The sequence below is a fragment of the Eulemur rufifrons genome, chromosome 7, assembly GCF_041146395.1.
Source record: "Eulemur rufifrons isolate Redbay chromosome 7, OSU_ERuf_1, whole genome shotgun sequence".
In the NCBI taxonomy this organism is placed as follows: domain Eukaryota; kingdom Metazoa; phylum Chordata; class Mammalia; order Primates; family Lemuridae; genus Eulemur; species Eulemur rufifrons.
In genome coordinates, this window is record NC_090989.1 from 22,083,688 (window position 1) to 22,109,420 (window position 25,733).

The following is a 25,733-nucleotide window of genomic DNA, read 5'->3' on the forward strand; positions in this document are numbered from 1 at the left end:
TATAAATCAGTAATATAGTAATTTATCAAGTACTATGTACTATACAAAATTGTATGTGCTATACTTTTATATGACTGGCAGCACAGTAGGTTTTTTACACCAGCATCACCACAAACAGGTAATTTGCCCTGCTGTGATGTTATGATGACTAAAACGTCATGAGGCGATAGGATTTTTTAGAGCTCCATTGTAATCTACTGACCACCGTGGTAAATGTGGCCCATCATTGACTGAAATGTCATTATGCTGGGCATGACTGCATATTATGATCAAGTGGGCTTTAAACAGCAATGAAAAGTTGTTTTAACGTTTGAAAATCAATGAAATTCACCAAATTAATGGGATAACAATAAAAATTCATATCATACTCCCAATAAATACAGATGCCTGTGAATGGAAAGGGAGGAACTATTAGAGTCCTCGCTTTCCTCCCACTTTGATTTACATTATCAGTAAGTGTTCTTGATTCTCATTGTGAAAATATCTTAATTTTGGTCCTAAATTATCTTCTTTACTGGTATTATGGACTAAATTGTGTTTCCCGCCCCCCAAATTCCTAAGTTGAAGTCTTAACCCCGAGGGTGACTGTAAGTGAAGAAAGGGTCTTTAGGGAGGTAATAAAGGTTAAATGAGGGCCTTAAGTGTATAAGACAGGTGTTCTTAAAAGAAGAGGAAGAGACACCACAGATCTCTTTCTCTGTGTTTGCACACAAAGGAAACACCCACATGAGGACTAATGAAAAGGTGGTCATCTGCAAGCCAGGAAAAGGACCAGAAACCAAGCCTGCTGGCACTTTGATCTTGGATATGTAACCTCCCAAACTGTGAGAAAATAAATTTCTGTTGTTTTAGACACCCAATGTGTGGTATTTTGTTATGGGAGCCTCAACTGACTAATGCAACTGATTTTATTCATTGCACTTGGGATATTATCTCTATCCAACACTTAGTCTGGATCTTTGTCTCAAGGCTGCTACCCAACGTTCCCTGAAGCTTACAAAAATATTTTTCCACAAACACGACATATCTAGAAATAAATAGATCAAAAAAATTCCTTTAATAATTTTATCTCTGTTAATCTCACAACCACACTCTCCCATTACCCCAATATATATTTTATAACCAGAGACTACACCAATTATTTATTTTAAGTGAATTATTATTTCATCCTACTCAAGGAATAAAACTAATGCCATATGAAGATATGGAGAGGATAAATAATAGATTTAAATTACTTGTTATGTTATCCTCTAAATCTGATTTATGTAATATTTTTAATTAAATATAAGAAAACAATTTTGAATACATATGAAACTCTAAGAAAAGAAACAAAAAAGTAAGCAAAAAAGAAGCCTCTCTGGAAAACCAAGCCTCTTTTGCAACATTCCCCATCTGCTGCAGAGTCTTGATGCTCTGGGTAGAATAAATTGGTAAATTATTAATTGGAAGGGTATTTGGTATAGATAACTACATATGGACACACCAAAAGCTTATTTCCCCTGAAGATGGACCGAAGGACAAATCTGTATAATTTAACATCCACTTACATAGGTGGGAAAACTGAAGTTATTATCAAACCTGGAATCTCTGTGATGAAGGCTAATAGTAGATATCTAAGAAGTAAAGAACTCTTAATTCTCAGACTTGGGGTCACATTCTTCAGGGGCATGCATTCTGAAACTGTAACAAGCATATCATTTTCATATATTTACCCCTCAGAAATGATGGAGTACAAACAAATATTATTTTACAGGATAAGATACACGCTCATTTCTTGCTCTTGAATGTAGGCAATTTCCCAGCCATCTTAACCCCTTTACCCATAACGACTTGTGTTTTATAACATTCCTTAATAAGTTACTCAACATAATAATTTCAAAACAATGTTTATCCACCAGTACTTTCCTGTCAGCTTCTGTTCCCGTTACTGGTGTGTGGAGTCATCAGTTACATTAGCCAAGACAGGCCTGGGCTTGAAGTTTAGAAGGTTTGTCTCACTATATGTCAAAGGGGTGCATGGGTATCTCAAGTTCACTTTCATTGTTCAATTTCCCATGGGTACTATTATTGTTTCCTTATATGTTAAACAAATCTTGTTCAAGGAAAAAAAAAATAAGTGTTTATAAAAGAAGTCTCTATAAAATCATTAGAATAAGATTGTACAACCATAGTTGCTCATTGTATTATAAAAGCTCTTATGCAAGAGCTTTTCTGTGATGCAATTATATCTGACATTGACTGTTAAGGATCCACATTAGTAAACCAGCAGTCTCTGAGATATGTGATGATTATCTGGGGTGAAAATGTTAATATTTGATGTGTAATCCAATCATCTAAAACCATATTATCAGAAGAATATTTTTATTGTTACCTGCTATATTAAATGGATAAATACAATACACAAAGTTTTGAAAGTTAAAGAAAACATCCATAAATGCTCAGAGAGAAAGTAATGAAAAATTAGTTTGGATTTTAATTATTGTCCTTTATAGTTATTTTTTTTTAAACCTAATCCTTACTATGGACACTTTTGCATATTTAAATGTATATGTTACTAACTGTTTTCTCATGATTTTTCTTATATAAAATGCTTTATGGAGTAAAGAAGTGATCCATAAATATCTGTAGCTAAGGCTTATGCAGTAAGCTGCATTACTAATGTACATTTACAAGACTGTTCAATATTAAACTTTATTATCTCCATTTAAGTAGTTTGAGGCATAACCTAAAATAATGGAATATTTTAACATATGCTTGATCTTACTGGAAATCAAAGAATATTTAAAAATTCTAAAAAAAAATAAGTAAACTGTGAAAGTACAATTTGGTATACAGGTTACTTATTTGATGAGGTAAAATATTTTTTAAATGACATTAAATTCATAGAATTTTAACCCTACATAATCACTGTTTTTCTGTAATATAGTACACAAATAGAATATACAACTATATTCAAATAAAATATGATTTTGTATACATTCAACAGTGGTGCCAGCAATACTAGGATGTCTATTTCAAGACATACTGTTGCGGTAACAATAAAATATTTGACTCAAACACAGGGTTCCTGGGCCCATTTTGGCCAGAAACAAGCCCTTATAGATAGAATAAGTACAATGGGCACAGTCTCTGACTCAGAAAATTAGGGCAAGATCATACTGCTGATTTCTTTACCAATTACCACTTTAACTGAAAACAATAGCATTATGAATATTTTAACAAAACTAAAAAACAATGATTTCCTACTTGCCCAAATTATTAAGATACCAAATATTATTGCATAAGCCTGATTATGGCCACAAGCCACAGGGATGTGGGTGCATAACTTACCTGTACCAGGAGATGGAGGGTTCAGGAGAGCCCGAGGCCCTGCAGGAAAATGTCATCTCTTCTCCACGCTCTGCTGTGGCGTTAAAGGATTTCTGAGGCATTGTGATTGCTGGCGGCACTGAAGGAGAGATGGACATAGAATAGACGTAAAAACATCTTCACCAACATCATTTCAGAACTTTTTTTTTTACCGCTTTTATTTTAATGCTAAGCTACAGAACTTTGCAGTTCAATTTTGTTCTTTGGTTCCTAGAGCTGACTTAATTTCATAGTAAAATAACTTTAAGATCACTGATCAGCCTTCCAATGTATAATTAGATCAATTCATTGTAATGCTCTTTTACTATTTTTATTCTATTATGCTAGACTAAATGATGAACTACACATTTTAGCCAACATGTATACTTTTATGAAATATGTTTCACAAAAAGAGAGACAATGCCACCCTGATTTACATCAATACTGAAATCTACTTTGAGCATAACTGGATTTCCTATTTGAGTTCTCATTGGTCTGTGTAATGCCATAAGCAATCAATCACTGCTTCAAGACACTGCTTTCAAATTAGGTGTCAAACCATAATGTTCTTTCTGATTAACTACACTTAATTTCTTCAAACAACTATAGAACATTTTATGAAGAGAAACCGTGTAAGCCATAGAGAGTACGAAAATAGATTTTCATGAATTGTTCAATTTTAAAATTAAGCGTCCCCAATTTCTAACTAATTACATTGCAAAAACTGTACATGCTGCACATTTTGGACATGTTGAAACTGTTACCAAAATGCACTGTTTGCAGTAAACAAATAACTAACGTGCACAATAGAAGCTAAATTTCAAAGTACGGCATAAATTGTGACTCAACACACACTTTCATGATTGTAAATTAAATATGACAAAGTAATATTACTAAAATTAATTATATCAATAGATTTGTTTTTTACTATTCTAAACAACATGACCAGGCAGGCATTTAGAAGTGTGATTACAATTAATTATATCAACAATAGCAGTCAGGTCAGCTTTGATGCTGCTTTATCCCCAGTGATAGTGAGGATAAGAACTGATATGTAACTTAGTCATTAAACACAATAAATCAAGTTTCTGCCTTTATGAATTTAGATATAAGGAACATGATCTGACACTCTGTCTCTAAAATGACATTATAATTACTAGCATTAGATATTATGGACTTTTTCAGATATTAATGCTGAATTTTAAGTACATTGTCATTTGACTTTCTATAGCCTGTTTTCCTTCCCTTATAATTATGGAAAATAATGTTTTAATCAAAATGCATTGCTTTACCTTTTATTTGTAAATGTAGTTGCAAGAGAACTATTACTATTTTTATTACAATAATGAAAATTTTTAACCCATTCAAGAATTGCGATGAAAATGAACTCTTTAATAGAAATTCTCTCTATAGTTAACTATTTATGTGAATAGAAATACTTCCAAATTGAGAACCAAGTGCTCCAGTTCATGTCCTGGTACTGCTTCTAACTGAAACAACTTATTGAATCTTTAACATAATTTTCTTGTCTATAAAGTGAACTATTTAATCTAGGATCTCTAAGAATTGACACATTTTAATGTTTATATTTTATGATACATTGATTCTGCCAATATAATAACTTGTTACAGTGTAGTTTAGCAGAACAATACTAATATTGCATATTCACATAGTACTTTGATTCACATAGCAATTCCAGAACTATTCTGAAGAATAATAATATCAAAATCTGAGGAGGTGTTCACAAGGTCAGATGCAAAGATATTCAGGGAGTTTGTTAGCCACTGTTTTAGATTTCATGTATATTACCTCATTTGTTCTGAATACCACGTTGAATTGGATTAAATGATTTTAAAAGGAATTGCAATTATATTTCATCTGAAGTTCTTATTTTCATAATCCCACATCTACTCCATTTTTATTTCTTAAAAATATTCTTTTACATTAGACTATATCCAAAATATCCAGTTTTTTTTTTTTTTTATTTTTTGTTTGTTTTTCAGCTCATCAAGGGGGTACAAAAGATCAGGCTATATACATTGCCCATGCCTCCCCATCCCCCCGAGTCTGAGCTTTAGTTGTGTCCATTTCCTAGACAGTGCACATCACTCTCATCATGTAGGTGTGCACTCCTCCCCTCCCCCCACCCCATCCCCCCCAGAGAGAACTTCAAACGTGTCCATTCCCCAGGCAGTGCGCATCGCACTCATCAAGTAGGTATACACCCATCCCTTCCACCCAGTCCCGACCTCTGTCCAATACCCAATTGGTGTGAATCCCAAATGTGCTCTCAGGGAAACCAGTTTGCTGGTGAGTACATGTGGTGCTTGTTTTTCCATTCTTGGGATACTTCACTTAATAGAATGGGTTCCAGCTCACTCCAGGAGAACCAAAGAGATGCCATATCGCCATCATTTCTAATAGCTGAGTAATATTCCATGGTATACATATACCACATTTTGCTAATCCATTCATGAATCGATGGGCATTTGGGTTGTTTCCATATCTTTGCGATTGTGAATTGTGCTGCTATAAACATTCGGGTGCAGGTGTCTTTTTTATAGAATGACTTTTGTTCTTCTGGGTAGATGCCCAGTAATGGGATTGCTGGATCGAATGGTAGGTCTACTTGAATCTGTTTAAGGTATCTCCACATTGCTTTCCACAGGGGCTGCACTAGTTTACAGTCCCACCAGCAGTGTATGAGAGTACCTGTCTCTCCACACCCACGCCAACATGTATAGTTTTGGGACTTTTTGATAAAGGCCGTTCTCACTGGAGTTAAGTGATATCTCATTGTGGTTTTGATTTGCATTTCCCTGATGATTAGAGATGTTGAACACTTTTTCATGTTTGTTAGCCATTTTTATATCTTCTTTTGAAAAATTTCTATTCATGTCCTTTGCCCACTTTTTGATAGGGTTGTTCGATTTTTTCTTACTGATTTTCCTGAGTTCTAAATAGATTCTTGTTATCAGTCCTTTATCTGATGTGTAGTATGCGAAAATTTTTTCCCATTCTGTAGGTTGTCTATTTACTCTTGTGACTGTTTCTTTGGCTAACCATCCTCATATAGCCATCTAATCTTTGACAAAGCAGAAAAAAACATACTCTGGGGAAAAGATTCCTTATTTAATAAATGGTGCTGGGAAAACTGGATATCCACATGTAGAAGACTAAAACAGGACACACAGCTCTCACCCCTCACAAAAATCAAATCACGGTGGTTAACAGACTTAAACCTTAGGTCAGAAACTATTAGAATTCTAGAAGAAAACATAGGTAAGACTCTTACAGACATTGGCCTAGGCAAAGAATTTATGAGGAAGACCCCTAAGGCAATCACAGCAGCAACAAAATATCCAGTTTTAATATCTTTACTGACATTTGTTTTCTGTATGTGTTAAATAGTCAACACTTTCTGATAAGTTTCTATTAATATTTTTCTTCTTTGGCTGTAGAAAACATGGTGGTGTGTAGGGAATTAGCTCTGTAACTCTCATTAATATAAAAGCTATGATCTACCTTCAAGGTATAATTCCCCACACTGGCTGCTTAGACACCAAAGATACCACTAAATTGACAGTTTGATTTCCCTTTCATCAATACTGGCATCCAGCAATTTCATATGTCTTCTGAAGATTGCAAGTCTTTCTCCACTCACTTCCCCTCAAATATTTCTCAGAAGATGAAGAATGTGATCCTAACCAGGGAATACCTATTCATGTCACAGCTAGTGTGGTTGAGATTAACCAGCACTCACTAATTCCTCCAAATTTATTCAGACTAAGGATAACTGATTCCACTCCACCATAGGCAGGAAGGCTACTATTTTGTGATTCATTCCCTATTCAGGTCTAAATATAAATCACCAAATAAATTCATATGCAGATCCTCCCTCTGGCAGAGGACTGCTAATATTAAGACAATTCTTTTTTGTTTATCTTTCTCTGTTTTTAAATTATAAAGCTGTGTGGCACCTAGAAAGTCACAGAAGCTACCTCAGCCCCTAACCTAGAGAATAGATGAACCAGGTTAACACTGAAATATCTTGTAGTCTTAACATTCTATATTGATATTCTCAGTCTGTATGGAAAGTAAATTAGTTTATTTCTTCAGGTCTTCCCATGACTTCATTAACACGTGGTTCTTTTCATTGCATATTAATATTGAAGATAGAAAAATTGAAATGACTGAGAACTCAAATTTGCATAGGTGATTCATATTATTAAGGGATGATAGAAAATGGCAATTTTTTTAGTTAATTTTAAGAACCCTTCTTTGATAAGGAAGCAAGTATCCTCATTTTGGAACTTACTTCTTTGACAATTCTTCATATAACTAATTGCTTATATTGATAATACATGAAGTAAAGAATGATGGGTATTTAATATTTCGTAGACTCTCCTTATGCAATAGGACATTTCAATTATAAAGAATACCAATTGTCATCATGATTTGATCATGTGATTGTTACTTTCTGACAGTCATATCAGGCATCAATTCAAATCACAGCTGCGTTGTTTTCTCCTTTGTTTTAATTTTGTTTGTTTTGTTCTTCTCTACTGCCTCAAATGCAAATATCAGTTGTTGTTAATTGTAATACTTTTTCATTTTGGATTTATAAGGGTGGCCAGTATAAAGAACTATTTAACAGGAATTCTTTTTTTTTTTTTGAGCTCAAAACGCATACACAATTTAACAAATATAAAGTGTCAAATGATAGATATAAAGAAAGCTAATTAATTTTATAATTTCATTTTGAAAAAAAAGCACACTGATTACAATAAACTAAACGCATATAGTTTTTTTTAAATAAATGTAGTCAAGCGTGCTCCAATATTGATTGTAAGCATACTTCATATTTCTGCCTTACTATAAAATTTAATCAATAAAGCATTTCCTTATATACTTGATTGGTAACAAATTCTTGGGCATTTTCCGTATATTTATTGCTAATTTGTGACTACACTATAGCAGTGACAAAATTCCAATCATCTGGTGAGCACTGAATTTTAAAAATCAAACCTATCTAAGGAATATATTAAGAGCTTTATTTGATACTATCAGATTACAGGTTAGTGAGGATCAAATTGGCTCATTATATTTGTCTAAAAAAAACCTCAAGTGAGAGGTTTACACAGACATTTAAAATTTCCTCTTAGCAAACACTAATATGAGAGGAATCAGCAATTTAATCAAAGAAATGTTGCCTTCCATGGATAGCAAGTACAAAAACAGTGAGAAAACATTAAACTGATGCTTTGTTGCATTTTCATAATCATGCTTTTCTCCATTTTTCAAATATTTTCCAATGAACCTGATTACTACATTCTTTTAAACTGACTTTTTAAATAGATCATATTCAGAAGTTTGAAAATAAAATAAAATGATAGACATTTAAAATTATTGACCTTACCTCTTTTCTGGTTAGTTACTTTTATTAAAAATAGTCTTCTCTTGGTATCCATGGGGGATTGTTCCAGGAAAGCCCTTGGATACCAAAATCCAGAACATTCAAGTCCCTTATATAAAATGGCATAGTATTTGTATATAACCTACAGACATCTTATTGTATACTTTTTTTACATAAATGTATAAGGTACAGGTGAGATTTTGTTACATGCATAGACTGCATAGTGGTAATCTTTTAGAGTATCCATAATCCAAATAATGTATATAGATTATTTATAATACCTAATGTAAATGCAGTATAAATAATTGTTATTCTGCACTTTTTTTTTTGTATTTTTAAAATATTTTTGATACATTATTGATTGAAACCATAGATGCAGAACCATGGATATGAAGGGCTAACTGCACTTGAATTTTTTGATGCAAATATTAATCCATATTTTTATATTTTCCTCTTCCTTTTACAAAATATACCTTTCTTGCACCATGCTTCTTCCCAAATTAATGGTATATGTAAGAGATACATTTATGTCATTGTGTAGAGAACATCCTCACCTTTACTCAAATTGCACAGTACTCCAAATCCTGTGCATATTCTATTGAATGTGTATTAAGTCTTCTGGCCAAATATATATTGATTATAACATTTATCTACTGCAATAAATCCTGCATTTCATTACCTAGAAGTGAAATTTATAGGTCAAAGGATGAATTAATACTTAATATTGACTGAAGAAGACTAAGTTAGATATTCCAAATTGTCCTCAGTAAAATTATGCAATTTTCTAAGCTAACAATGGATTATTTTATAATCAGAAAAGTATAAATGAACAAACAAAAAACATAACAATAAAAACTAAAATAAATATTTTCCATTCAATTTACTAAAGCTAATTCATAGCTAGATTTCTACAGCATTATACCTCCAAAATAAACAATTATTAAAGAAGAAAAAATAAAAAAATTACATTTGGAAGTATGGAAAATACTGCCTTTACTTTTTTTGTTTCTGCCATAGGAGGTGATAATTTCAGGTCAAAATTAATATGGAAGATCTTACATGCCAATAAATAAATAATAAAGGCCTAAAAATTCTTTTAATTCTTGAAAGATAGTTTCACCAAAAAAGCAGAGCCATTTTTACACTGTTTTCTGAGTGCATTCTATGGTTAACAATACTCTACAGCAGAGGTCCTCAAAGTGTGCTTCAAGAAACCTTGAGGTCCACCACACCCTTTCAGAGGATTGCTGGAGCCATCCCTTTTCCAATCAAGTCTCTGTGCAGAGGGATTTTTTTTTTCCCCGCAAAAGCCAGCTACTGGATTGTGATAATGGAGGAAAAGTTCAATAATCTCCTTATCTGAAACAGTTGTTTTTTCAGATTCAAAAATATATCTCAAGAGATTGAATGCAGCAACTGTTCTACAAATGCACCTGCCTTCTGTTAATCCACACATTAAAGAAATTTGCAAAAATGTAAAAAGAAACCACTCTTTCACTATTGTTTTTATTTATATAATATAGTTATTTTTATAAAAAATGTTATTTTTGTTAGCATATTTATAATTTTTGACAAGTTAATAAATTAACACTTTAAAATTTAAATGTGATCCTGAGATATATTTAAAATTATTTCATTTTAATGTCTACTATAACATATAAACAGGTATGACCCATATAAATGAAACTTTAGGGAGTCTTCAATAGTTTTACAAGCATAAGAAATTCCTAGGTCAACAAGTTTTGAGACCACCTGGAGTACAAAAGGGAGTAGAATACAATTTGGTAATTCAAATTAGCATTTTAAAAGAAGTCATAAAACTACCCAGAATAATATATAATAAAAGCTATAGTGTCCGTTTAAAAGTAATCTAAATGTGTAAGATTTCAGAATATATTCTTAGAGAGTCAGTAATAATCACTTTTGAGAAATTCTGGAAAAAAAAATCCGTTGGGATGCATAATGAATTTGAGGATTTCAGGAGTGATCATGGGAAAAGACGTGATGAAAAGTGGCATTAATGCACAATGAGCTTGACTTAGGTGTACCTGGACAAAGTTGCTTGAAAGGGGCAGTTCCTCAAAGCAGGAAACCTTCTAGAGACAGCAAGTCTGGTCAGGACTTGCTGGTGGAGGGTAAGGGAACTCCTGGGAAGAAGGGAACCTGAGGGGAGGGCGCTAATGTGTCCAGGTGATGTCACTCAGCAGCATAGCAGAGAGTCTCTCAGTCAGCAAGGCAGTCTCTCAGAACTCAGAAAGGCAGCTGCAGGTGTGGCATCTTATATTGTCCCTGGAGTTTGTCTGTGGCTAATAGAAGTTGCATGCAGTTTTGCAGTATGCAAACCAGGCTGATTCTAAATGGTTAAAAATATGCTTATATTGGTCTAACTTTAAAATAATTGGATGTATAAAATTTTGAATTCGGTGTTGGTAAGCTTTTGAGCTGATCATCCCAAAGACCAATATACAAAGGCCATGTTTGGTTTACGTATATTACAAGAGTAAAGGTGAAGTTGGATGATGATGGAGATTGTGGGGAGAAAGGGTTATTTTGGTATTAAAACTGGTCTGTTTACTATAATATCTTAATAATACTAGGAAATCATCAAACGTTCAGGTGGCTCGTAATTTTGAGAAGCTACTATTACATGTTTTTAAAAACAAATTTTGTGAGACCAACATTATTTCCACCTTTGATAAACTTAGAGAAAGAAAGAATTGTAACTTGTTTTATTCTCTCCTCTACAAGACTTTTAATTCTGTCCAACCAACTAAGTCAGATAGTGTGATCTTACATATACAAAAGTTAATAGGCAATAAGTAGTATGAGCTTATCCTAAAGTGTGAGCAAAATATTCAGTGTTACAGTGGAGTGATAATCTGAGTATTAATCAAAAGAAGGAAAAAATACTCAGCATCATTAATCACCAGAGAAATTAAATTAAAACAACCATTAGATAACAACTTACCCCAGTCAGAATGGCTATGATTAAAAAGTCAAAAAATAACATGTTGGTAAGGATTCAGAGAAAAGGAAATGCTTGTACACTGTTGGGAATGTAAATTAGTATAACTCCATATGGAAAACAGTATGGGGCCTTCTCCAGGAACTAAAAATAGAACTAGCATATAACCCGGCATTCCAGTACTGGACATGTACCCAAAGGAAAAAAAAAATCATTATTTCAAAAAGATAACTGCACATATATATTTATTACAGCATTATTCACAATAGCAAAGATATGGAATTAACCTACGTGTCCATCAATGGAAGACTACATAAAGAAAATGAAGTGTGTGTTTGTACACACACACACACACACACACACACTAGAATATTTTTCATCCATAAAAAACAAGGAGATCACGTCTTTTGCAGCAACATAGATGAAACTGGAGGTCATTCTCTTAAATGAAACAACTCAGGAACAGAAAGTCAAATACTGCATGTTTGCAGTTGTAAGTGCGAGCTAAATAATGTGCACACCTGGGCATAAGGTATGGAATGATAGTAATTGAAGACTTGGAAGAATGGAAGTGGGGTGAGAATGAGAAATTACTTAATGGGTACAACATATACTATTCGGGTGATGGGTATGCTAAGAGCTCAGAATTCACCACTACACACCGTATCCATGTATCAAAACGGCACTTATACTCCTTAAATTTATACAAATAAAAATACAAGAAGTGCTATAGCACAATTATTTCTTATAGCTGAGTAGTACTCCATGGTATACATATACCACATTTTATTAATACACTCATGTATTGATGGGCACTTGGGTTGTTTCCAGATCTTTGCAATTGTGAATTGTGCTGCTATCAATAAAAGCCAAAAAGTATGAGCAGTTGCAAATCACTTCAGTTAATTTTCTTTTTTTTTTTTTTGAGACAGAGTCTCACTCTGTTGCCCAGGCTAGAGTGAGTGCCGTGGCGTCAGCCTAGCTCACAGCAACCTCAAACTCCTGAGCTCAAGCGATCCTCTGTCTCAGCCTCCCGAGTAGCTGGGACTACAGGCATGCGCCACCATGTCCGGCTAATTTTTTCTATATATATTTTTAGCTGTCCATGTCATTTCTTTCTATTTTTTTAGTAGAGATGGGGTCTCGCTCTTGCTCAGGCTGGTCTCGAACTCCTGAGCTCAAACGATCCGCCCACCTCGGCCTCCCAGAGTGCTGGGATTACAGGCGTGAGCCACCGCGCCCGGCCAATTTTCTTAATTAATTCCTTAGATTTAAGAAAATGAAAAAGAAGCTCAGATCATATACATGCTAACAAGTTTAAAAATATTTGCCTGCAATTCCAGTTCGGGGTAAATTGGGGGGACCCCACTGCACCCTCTATCTCTGGCTATGATACTTGGATAGAGTAAATAGAAAGTCTATTTGAGAGCTCTGGAAAGTAAATAGTAGCAGGCATATTATACTAGAAAGATGTCAGGATTTTAAGTACCACAAGACAAGGTGTGAAATTACAATGTTTTCTTCAGACCGCCCTAGCCTGAACTGAAGGAAGCCCAAAGCCCAGAAGTGGGCATCAACATTGTCTGAGAAAGGTCTGAGAGAAGACTTCCAGTTCAGACTCAAGGAGCAGGAAAGAAATGTGGTAGTGACAGTGGCAGCAGAGAGGACCCACGGGTGCCTAATTTTGTGAGAGGGGATTCTTCTTCTTCGATCAATGAATTATGAACCCAAGAGCAAAATTCCCATTGTTTTTCTCCTTCTCATTTCTCTGATCAGTTGGTCCTGAATGAGGGTATAGTTGGGGAAAATAATGGTAAATAAAACCCCAGCTTTCTGGCCAGAGAACTAAAGCATGCTGAACAAAGGAATAGGAAAGTACAGCAGAAATCACAGAATAGGAAAATTTTGGAAAAGCAACCACAAGTTATTTATGAAATTTTGAGCTATGCTTTGAGGTGTGCTTATGTGGATCTGACTCTAAACAGTACCAAGGCTTTGTGAATTGAACTAGGAGATAAACTACCACACAGGTCCTGGAATGGTGATTGGTATACATGCAGGACAGAACTGAAACACACTGAAAAGTTTGTGAAAATGAAACTGATTTGGAATACATAAATCTAACAGGCTGGTCAGAATATGTGGTCTGAATCAAAACAAGTTGATTGCCTGCAAAAACAAAAATTTCAACATTTTTTATAGAACTGAAATAAGACGTAGAGTCTTACAACGTAATACTGAAAATCCAAAATATAATCTATTTTTCTGGCATATAAAGAACTAAAACAATCTCGTGTTGATGGGAAATGCCAATGGCATGTTGCCACATGTTAGATTATCTAAAAACAATTTTAAAGCAACTATTTTAAACATGTTCTAAAGAGTATGGTGAACCTTTTTGAAATAAACAAAAACATAGAGAGTCCCTGCAAAGATATACAATATATTTTAAAAAGTAAATATTAGAGCTAAATTTATATTAACAACAAAAAATCCATGGATATGTTGAATGTTTATGACACAGGAAAGAGTTATTAAAGTTGAAAAATGACAACTAGAAATTATTCAATATTCAAAACAAAAGGAAAAATAGTAAGGAAAAAAATGAACAGAGCTTCAGTAACAAGTGAGATGATACTAAAATGTCATAAAATCCAATAAGGAAAGAAGAATGAGCACCATGGAAAGTAAATGCGTGAATGTACGTGAAAAAAAAAAAAAAATAAATACGTGATTCAAACACAAATTAAAAGAAAGCTGAGGTGGCTATATTAATGTCAGAAAAAGTACATTGCAGAGCAAATAAAATTACTAGATGTAAAGGGAAATGTTACATAATGATAAAAGGGCCAATTCTCCAAGAAGATATGACAATCTACATGTACATTCACGTAAAAAAAAAGGGCTTCATTTCCACCTCGGCCACCCCTCGCACCACATACCCCGAGGCCCCTTTGTTGTTGGTCACCTCCTCTCGCACCACGAACACCTCTTGCTGATCCAGGACCTCCTCTCTGAATAACCCGCTCTACCGTGGGACGGAGCAGCCCCAGGACCTCTGGATGGAGCAGCACCCCTTCCTCCTCTACCATCCCTTCCTCTAGCTCCAACTTGAAAATCTTCATAACCGTAGTATAGATCTTCATATTCACCACGATAGGAGGAAAGCGAAAAGCTGACGGGTACAACCAGCCAGATTCCAAGCGGCGCCAGACCAACTATCAGAACTGGGGCTCCCAACCCATTGCTCAGCAACCGCTCCAAGGTGGTGATCATTCTGTTAACTATGGTTACAAATCTGAAAACCAGGAGTTTTATCAGGATACTTTTGGGCAACAGAGGAAGTAGAAACAGTAGGGCCTCTGTAAAATTGGAGACTGATAGGTTATCAGAAACTGGCCCTAAATCTGAACGGGTGCTGCTATAATTTGTGACATCTGGCAAGATTTCCCTTTCCGTATATATTTTAACAATCCGCTTGGACACGAGCAAAGCCACATTTCTAACTGCTTCTGGCGAACTGATTTTATTTTTTTTCAATAAAGGTATTCTTAGATATTGAAAGAAATACTTAATGAATTTGCATTCGTGCTTGAGAATTTGGCTCAAGTCCATTTGGCTGTAGTGTTTACAATGTTCCCAGTAGTGTTTAGATTGGCGTCTTGAAAGGTAGTTGATTTAAACTGAGTATGTCTTTAATATCTTGTATCAGAATAACTTTGTATGTTACCAACTTAAATTGCTAGAATAAGGTAAATTGATACACAACTGCTATTTTAAATTTAGAACTTTGACCTAATTTGGCTTTTCAAAACCATTTTGGTTACTTGTATTCTTTATGCTGTTGTTTATTTCAATAAAAAATTCACACACACAAAAAAAAAAAAAAACACCTTCAAAATATATGAAGCAGGAAAAAAAAGAACTGGACAAATTCACAATTACTTTCTGTAAATAGCTTAAGAAACTAGAAAAAGAAGAGCAAAAAGCCCAAACCGAGCAGAAGGAAAAAAAAAAAAATATGTAAATAAGAGAACACATCAAAGAAATAGAAGACAGAAAATACAATAGAGAAGATAAAAGAAACCAGTGAGGGATCTTTGAAATATCAATACAATTAATAAACCTCTGGCAAGACTCAGGAGGAAAAAAAAAGAAACATGACACTTTTTGCCAATATCAGGATTGAAAGCAGGGACTTCACTACAGCTAAAAAGATTTTTGGAAAACGAATAATTCTGACAACTCTATGTACATAAATACAACAATGTTGAAGAGATTGACCACTTCCTTGAAAAGCAGAAACTACCAAAGTTTCTCAAAATAAAATCTATAACACAACTAGTTCTATAATTATTAAAGAAATATAATAAGAAGTTAAAATCCTCCTGAAAGGAATTCTCTAAAACCAGATAGTTTATTTGGTGGATTTTACCAAACATTCGTAGAAGATATAATGGCTTTTCTGTATAATCACTTTGAGGAAATTTAAGAGGAGGGAATATTTTTCAACTCATTTTATGAAGCCAGAATTATCCTGATAATTTAACCAGTCAAATATAGTATAAGAAACCCACAAAAAAATACCTCATGAAAATAGACACAGATATTTTAAACAAAAGTAGAAAATAAAATCCATCAATAAATAAAAACAAAAATATACCACCATCAAGTGTTTTTCTCCCTGTGATTGTGAAGCTGACACAATACTGAAAAATCAGTTAACATAATCCAACTGATCAACCATCTAAAGAAAAAAAATCATTTGATAGTATGAGTTTATGCTAAAACAGCATTGGACAAAATTCAATATCCATTTGGATTAAAAAAAAAAAACTCTCAGTAACTAAGAATAGAGGGAGACTTCTTTATAGTGATGAAAGACAGCTGCCCCAAATTTACACTTAATTTTGACATAAGGGTAAAGAAATGAACACTTTATCTAAAGATTGGGAATAAATAAGTCCTCACTCAGCACTCCTCAACATCATACAGGAAGAACACCATGATACCAGACCACTGTAATAAAGTACCTATTGCAATAAAGCAAGCTACTCAAACCTTTTGGTTTCCCAGTACATAAAAAAAGCTATGTTTACATTACACTGTATCCTATTAAGTGTGAAATAGTATTATGTCTAAAAAAAGTACATTCCTTAATTTAAAAATACTTTATTGCTAAAAAATGCTAACAATCATCTGAGTCTTCGGTGAGTCTTCAGAGAGTCATAATCTTGATACAGTGGAAGGTTGGGCCTCAGTGATGATGGGTGCTAACTGAATAGACAGGGGGTCACTGAAAATAGGGTTGGCTGTGGAAATTCTTAAAATAAGACAATAAAGTTTGCCACACTGACTGCCTCTTTCACAAAAAATTTCTCTTTAGCATGTGATGTTGGTTGATAGCATTTTACCCATAGTAGAACTTCCTTCAAAATTGGAGTCATTATCCTCAAATGAGAGCCAAGCTTTGACGCAAGGCACTGACCTCTCTCTAGCAATAAAAGTCCTGGATGGCATCTTCTTCCAATAAATTGTTGTTTAACCTACACTGAAAATCTGTTGTTTAGTGTAGCTACATACATACATCAATTATCTGTCTAAATCTTGTGAGTAACTTGCTACAGTTTCTGTATCAGCACTTCCTGCTTCACCTTGCATTTTATGTCATAGAGAAAGCTTCTTTCCTTAAATATCATGAACCAATCTCTGTTAGCTTCAGACTTTACTCCTGCAGCTCCCTCACCTCTCTCAGCCTCCACAGAATGGAAGAGAGTTAGGGCCTCCCTTTGGATTAGGTTTTTGCTTAAGGGAATGTTGTGCCTTGTTTGATCTTTTATTCAGACAACTATGACTTTCTTCATATCAGCAATAAGGGCTGTTTTGTTTTCCCATCATTTGTGTGTTCACAGGAATAGCACTTTTAATTTCCTTCAAGAATTTTTCCTTTGCACAACTTGGCTAACGGCTTGACACAATAGGTGGAGCTTTCAGCTTATCTCTGCTTTTGACATGCCTTCCTCACTAGGCTTAATTATTTCTAGCTTTTGATTTAAAGTAGGAGACATGCAACTCTTCCTTTCACTTAGGCAATTAGAAACCATTGTAGGGTCATTAACTGGCCTAATGTCAATATGGTTGCATCTCATGAAATAGGGAAGCCAGAGGAGAGGGTGAGAGATGGTGGGATGACTGGTCAGCAGAGCAGTCAGAGAACACATAACATATATGGATTAAGTTCACTATCAAGAATGCAATTCATGGTACCCCAAAACAACTACCATGGTAACATTAAAGATTACTGATCACAAACCACAATAATAGATATGATAAATATGAAAACATTTGAAATATTGTGAGAATTACCAAAGTGTGACATGGGTACATGAAGTGAGCAGATGGTCTTGGAAAAATTAACAATAGACTTTTTTCCAAACAGGGTAGATGATTCCATTTACATGACATTCTTGGAAAGACAAAATCATAATGGCAGGAAAGAGCGTGGTGGTTTTCAGGGGTTAGAGGTTGAGAAGTGGGTGCAACTGGTAAGGGATAATATAAGATAATATAAAGGAGTGGAGTGATGAAACAATTCTGTGCAGCGATTGTGGTAGTGATATACGAATCTGTGTACACATTAAAATTCATAGGATTGTATGTTAATTTAAATACAATACAAACATGCAAATATTTAAAGACGACATTTTGTGAGGCTTTTTAAAAAATTTAGAATCTATTTATAACAATTACTATCAGATTCAATAAGTTGATGCACTGCAATTGTCCTCAACTCCTGGAGAATTCTATTCCCGATCACTGTAAAGCAGAGAAAATTTTTAAAATCTCCCTCTGAAGGACTCTTGGCTTATGTTCAAGGAATGTCCAACTTTAATTCACTCTATCAGACTCTTGACTTTTCTTTAATTCATTGCTCTGATCTGCCCAATGTATTCTGAAGATCCTTTCAATCTCATTGCTTGTCTTTATTTGTCATGAACTTTAGATTGAACTGCTTCTACATTCTTCATGTTTATGAGTGACCTAAATGTTGGCCGTGTTTCAGTTCATCACCTTAGTTGTTTCAAAGTAACATTGTGTACCCTGCTATAAATTGTTCAGTGTCAAAACTGGAGTACAATTTAATTATTTAGTTAATTAATTAATTAAAATAATTTAAGTATGGAATGAAATGTGTGAACAAAATAAACAGAAAGTAAAATTCAGATATAGATCTATTGATATGTGTATCTGAAACTATTTTGAGCTTAGTACAGAATGGCAGGCTGAAATATTTTGAAATCTTGTTTTAGGTATAAGTAACACTACATTAAACAAAATATATTACTATGACACATTTTCAAGACCTTGGAATACTGTATAAAAGTTTGTTTGCTGCACTGAAATATATATACAAGAATGTCAGCTTTTAGCTAAGATGTAGAAACAGGTACCCAATTTATCCGACCACCTGAAACAGCTAAAGATGTCATACACATTGTATAAAACAAGAGTTCTCAAGACACTATAAATCAATCAATAAAATCAGTAAATACTGATCCTTGAAATGTGGGGGGAAATGAGGTGAGTCCTAATACTGCCTCAGATTACTGTCTGAATATTGTCCTTTGTAAACATGGGGCAGAGGACCCCAGTTGGAGTCTGGAAGTTTCCCTGACTGAGAAGGTAGGTCTAGTCATTCAGGGGTGTGAAGATAGCTGTAATTCACAGGGCAGAGAGCACGTGAGGATTCCTTCAGATTTTCAATGGGCTCCTTTGGTGTCTTCAGGTGAGTACTGATGAGTGCACTAATGAGAGGCCACTAACTGAGGTGAGGGAAAGTACTATGCAAAACAATTAGAAGGAACAATTTCTAAAGCTCAGAGTAAATGAAGAACACAGGTGGTCTCCAGGTTATGGACAAGATACGTTTCTGAGAATGCCTTTAGGTTGGATTTGCATGTTACTCGGATCTCTAATGAATAGTGCATATACGGTAATAATAATAATAGAAATGCTATAATATAATGACTTGCATGTGGTAAAAATTATACAATGTCATAGTGTAATAATGATAATAATACCCCTATGCTCTAATAATACGTTACGGAAACTATTGTGCTCTTTCCTTTAATTCAAACAAACAAACCATAAAAACAAACTCATATAAAAAGTTTAGATAAGAGGAGAAATTTCAAAAAAGTATATTAAAAGCTAATACTCACCTAATGTTGCATCCAAGCTAGGCTAATAGGAATGTTACGCTTATTTTGATGTTCTAACCAAATCAATAATAACCTTTCCATTTCAATAATTCATCCACTACACTGCTTAGTAATAATTGATGCTTTCATTGGAGCACTGCCTTTCACATGTTCCATTATTCTCACTTTATTCTTTATAATTGTTCTGATAGTAGAGTGACTGAAGCCTAATGCTTCCCCAATGAATGATGGCGTCTGGCCTTTCTCTGAATGCTTAATTATTTTTACTTTCATTTTCATCCTAATCACCTTTCTCTTTGCCGCAGGCTCACCTCTAATTGCAGTGGCTTTCACTTTGGAGGCATGGTCATAAGGGCAAACACAGACTCACAAAATCCAATAAAAGTAAAGATGAAAGTGATGCTGTTTATAAGGGACCGTATAAACAGTAAGACTAGGCTCTTGTGTAAAGATGCTGTGCCAACGAACCGCATGTGCCATGCAAGTTTGTTTACATCCATGAAAGAAAATAGTTCCCAAATTATTAATTTAATTATTTAATTAGAAATTATCCTTATGGGGAACCTTGGGAGCCCATTCTTAAGTATGGAATACCATTAAATCAGGTGTCCATAACCCAAGGACTGCCTGGAGTTCCCATTGCCATGAGTCAGAATAGAAAACTTCATAATGCATGGGAAATATTTGTACCTCAGGAATGGAGCAAAATAAGTCCTGGATTATTCTGTCAAACCTCACAAAGTATAAAAGCATGAACTGAAAGGATTAAATTGTTTCCAAGTAGCTTATCTACATTCCTCAACAAAGGCCTAAAATATTTAAAAAACACAACACAAAAAATGGTTAGTGTATAAAGAGGTAAAATTCACAAGATCTAGGATCCAATCTAAAATTATTATGAAAAAAGAAGCAGAAAATATGAGACATTATGAGAGAATCCAATAAACTAAAAATGACACAGATGATACTTAGTAGTCAAGAACATTAAAGCATTAAAGCATCATGATTGAATTCCATGTGCTCAGGAATCTACAGAACATATTGATCACATCAGAGAGTTGGAAGATACTTTAGATATCAAATATCTACATATTAACACTATGACACTGTAACTGAAATGAAATGTACACTAGATGGAATTAACAGTTGATTAAACATTGCAGGAGAAAAGATTAGTCAACTAGAACATAAAGCAAGAGAGGCTATCCAAAAATTAATAAATTAAAAAAAAGAAGAAAAGACTGAAAGGAAATGATCAGAAAAATCTGAGAGTTGTTGGGTAAGTACAAGTGGCTTAGTATATATGCAAACCTGGAGTCCCAAAAGGAATGTGAGACAAAGAATAGTATGTGAAGAGCTAGTGGCTGAAACACTGAAACATTGCCAAATTTGATAAAAATTATCAATCAAAGTCATCAAAAACACCCACATATAAGAATAGTGAAGAAAAAACTCCATGAAGAGATAAGGAAAAAATCTTCAACAATCTGGTGGGATTGAATGGATGGGACAGAGGAACAGAATAAAGCTAACAGCAGACTCTTCGTGTGAAATAAGCAAAAAATAATGACAATTGTTTAAGCATTGAAAAAATAAAACCTGTTAATTTAGAATTCTATGTCCAACAAAAATTATTTTATATATCAAAGCAAAATAAAGTCTTTCTCAGACATACAGTAGGTGAAGTTAATCATCAACAGCAAATGTGCACTGAAAGAAATGCTAACGGAAGTCATTCAAGTAACTGGAAACTGATATGATACCAGATAAAAATCTGGATACACACAAAGTAATGAAGAACCTTGGAGATGGTAGCTATGGAGATAAATACTTTTTCTAATGGATTTTACTATTAATCATTTACTTAATAATTGATTAATTAATATTATCTCATTGGCAGTTAAAAGCTACACACAGACACACACACACACAGTAGAGTTGTGGTGGGCAGAATAATGCACCTCCCTGAAGATATCAATCCCCTAACACCTGACCACCTATGCATATGGCAAGTTACGTAGCAAGAGGGAGTCTGCAAATGTGTTTAATGTTATAGACATTAAATAGAAAGCATCATGGCAGACTTATATCTGGTAAATCTACAAATATTTGGAAGCCAGGTGACACCAATCACATGATGTTTTAAAAACAGAGAACTGTCTCCAGCTGTAGAAAAGAGATGTCAGAAATATTCCAAGTATGAGAAAGATTTTAACATGCTGCTGCTGGCACTGAGATGTACAGACCCACATACAAGGATCAGAAAGGATTCACTCAAAGGCAATGACAGCCTTGTCCAGGTGACATCCAGCTAGCAAACAGGACCTCAGTCCTACAGAGGAAAGAGACTGAATTCTGCCAAGAACCTGAGTTAAATCAGTAGGGATTCTACCCCAGAGCCTCCACAAAGAAACACAGTCCTGCCAACACCATGATTGTGGTTTGTAATGCCCTGGGCAAGTTCCAGCATATCCTATATGGATTTCTGACAAACGGAAACTATAAAATAATAAATTTGGGTTGTTTTGAAACAGAAAATTTGTGATAAGTTGTTACAGCAGAAATAAAAAAAAAACTATTATGAGGGTTATAATTTATGTAAAAATGTCTGATGAGATTACCACAAAGGCTGGAAGGGGATATTGTTATACTATATATGTGAAGTAGTGTAACATTATTGAAGGAAGACTGAAAACCAACTACTGAAAAAACACAACAATGAGTTATAGTTAATGAGCCAAAATAGGAAATTAATTTAGTCATAAAAATCCTCAAAAATTAAGGCGGAAGAAATAGAGAAAAAGGGAACAAAGAACAGACAAGACAAATAGAAAATAAATAGCAAGATTGTAGATTTTAAACCCAACTAAATCAATAATTAATGTAAATTGTGTAATACTACAATTCAAAGGTAGAGATTGTCAGAATAAATTTAAAAAAAAAAAAGAAAGGTCCAACTATATACTTCCTACAAAAATCTGCTTAAATGTAAATAAACAATTAGATTAAAATTAAAAGGAAGGAAAAAGATAGCATGTAAACACAATGGAAAGAATGTTGGGTTAACCATACTAATATCAGTTAAAGTAGATTTCAGAGCTAATAATATAATCTGGGATAAATAGAATCATTTTCTAATGAGAAAGTAGTCAGTTCATCAAGAGAACATAAAAATTATATACTTTTATACATATAATAACAGAGCTTCAGGATATAAGAAGCATAAACTGATGGAACTTCAAGGAGAAAGACAAATCCATAATTTTAGAAAATAAACAGCTCTCAATAACTTATACAGCAAGTAGACACAACATTAAAAAGCATATAGAAGACAAGATTAACATCATCAGATGACCTTAACCTAATTGATGATTACCAAAACTCCAACCAACAGCAGCAGAATATACATTCTTTTTAGGAGCACAAGTAACGTACTTGAAAAGATCTAAACCAAAAAAAAAAAGTGGTCTCTGACCATATTAGAATCAAATTAGAAAATCATGATAGAATTATATCTGGCAAATCTACGAATATTTGGAAGCTAAATAACATAATTCTAAATATTCCATAGGACAAATAAAAAAAATCAAAAGGGAAATTGCAAAACATTTTAAACTAAATTTCAATGTGCACATATATAACATATCAAAAGTTGTGAAATGTACTTGACACAGTACATATAAGACATTTTTGAGCACTAAATGCATGCAATAGAAGAGAAGAAAGGTTTCAAATAAGTGTTCTCAGATTGAACCTTAGTAAAACAAAAAAAGAAGAGTAAAGTAAACCCAAATAAGCCAGAAAAGATAAAATAAAAAAGATCAGACTGCAAATCAATAAAAATGGGGGAAAAAAGAAAAAACAAGTATAAAATCAAGGACACCAACAGCTTTTTATTTGAGAGATAACTATATCTGATAAAATGGTAGCCAAACTGGTCAGAAAAGAGGAAGAGAGAGAAAAATTAATTCTTGATAAAATCTCTTAGTAATCTAGAAGAAGGTCACTTTCTCAACCTGATAAAGAACATCTCTGAAAAGCCTACAGCTAACAACACTTTTAATATTGAAAGAATGAATGCCCCACCTCCGCAAAGTTTAGGAACAAGGCAAGGATGGTCATTTGCATCACTTGTATTCCACATTGTATTGGAGGTTCTAGCAAGTATAATAAGGCAATGGGGGGAAAGGCATATAGATTAGAAAGGAAAAAATAAAATGTCTTCATTTGCAGTGACATGATTTTCTAAGGAACCTAACTATAAGCTAACTCTACGGTAAGTATAACTATAAGCAAATTTTGTAATTTTTCAGAATAGAACATTATCTTTCTATTAATACTTATATATAATGTCACAATTAGAAATTAAAATTAAAAGATAGTTTATAACAGCATTACAATACATGAAATATTTAGAGACATATTTGGCAAAAGATTAGCTTGGACTGTATACAAAACTTCTCGCAACAAAGCAAGCATATGTAAAGATAGTCAACAGCCTGAGTCATTAGGGAAATGCAAATTAAATTCACAATGTGAAACAATTAAACATGCATAGAATGTCCAAACATAAGCATTATAACCACATGAAGGTTTTAGTGAGAATGTGGAACAACTGGAACACCCATACACTGCTTCTGGAAATGTTAAATAGTACAATCACTTTGAAAAATATTTTTGAAGTTTTTTTAAAAAGCTAAGTGCATACCTACCATATGATCTTGCCCTACCTTTCACAGGTACTTGCCCAAGAGAAATGAAAGCATATGTGCATACAAATGCTTATATATGAACATGTAGAGCAGCTTTATTTGTAAGCCAAAAACTTGAAACATCCCAAAAGCCATTTGGGTGAATGGGTAAGCAATTTGTGAAATATTCTTAAAATGATTATTACTGAGCAATAAAAAGGAATGACATTATTTCATGGGACACTGTGGATGAATCTCAAAATAATTCTGCTGAATGAGAAAAACAGTGAATTCACCCAAACAAGAATATTATATTTATTTCATGGTTACATTTATATAATTTCTACAAATTTTTGTGGGTGATGGATATATTCACTCTATTCATTATCTTGATTATGGTGATTGTATATAAACACATACACATACGTATCTACATATATATGTATAGATATAAATGTATATATACATTTTAAATGTGTGTATTTTATTATATATCACAAACTGATAAAATACATTGAAAATAACTGGAATTGGGTTAGTAGGTTGGTAATATAAGGGGAAAATGTCCTCAAGGTAATAGTAAAATAATTTGGATTATTTAACCTAAAAGAAACCTAAATAGAAATAATTATAAAATAAAAATCTTTGTGATTAAGGAAATCACATTTTTGCACAAAATAATTTAAAACTGAATAAATCATTCAGGAAATTATAAATACTGCCTCCTCTGTGCAAATCTCTAAGATGTACCTTAAGGCTGTAAAATATTACTTTTTTTTCTTCAAGGATTAATATTCTAATCTGTGAGATAATTTCACACAAAAATATAATTTTAAGTCACTGTGAAAGATACACTGTTAGGGCTATAGAAGTGGAGTTGATTTATAGTTAAACTGGAAAAAAATTCTATCAATATCTTCAAAAATATTTGAATGGCTGGTATTTGATTTTTGGCCAAGGTAAGGACATGGGAATTTATGAGGGATCAGAAGCTTTCCTAGCAACTCCCAAAGTCACTTTCTGCACTGACAATTTGCACCTGACCTAAACAATTTGTGAAGCCTGGTTTGATTACTTAAGGGCTCCCAACT

The 25,733-nt window shown here is 33.6% G+C and overlaps 1 protein-coding gene across 1 annotated transcript in view; it reads right to left on the minus strand.

Annotated features, from left to right (window-relative positions):
- The window catches only part of NCAM2 (neural cell adhesion molecule 2), a 325,026-nt gene that overhangs the window by 210,523 nt on the left and 88,770 nt on the right, over positions 1–25,733 (minus strand). Inside the window, 1 exon segment of the mRNA XM_069472428.1 lies at positions 3,331–3,448. Coding sequence (XP_069328529.1) covers positions 3,331–3,448 — 118 coding nt within the window.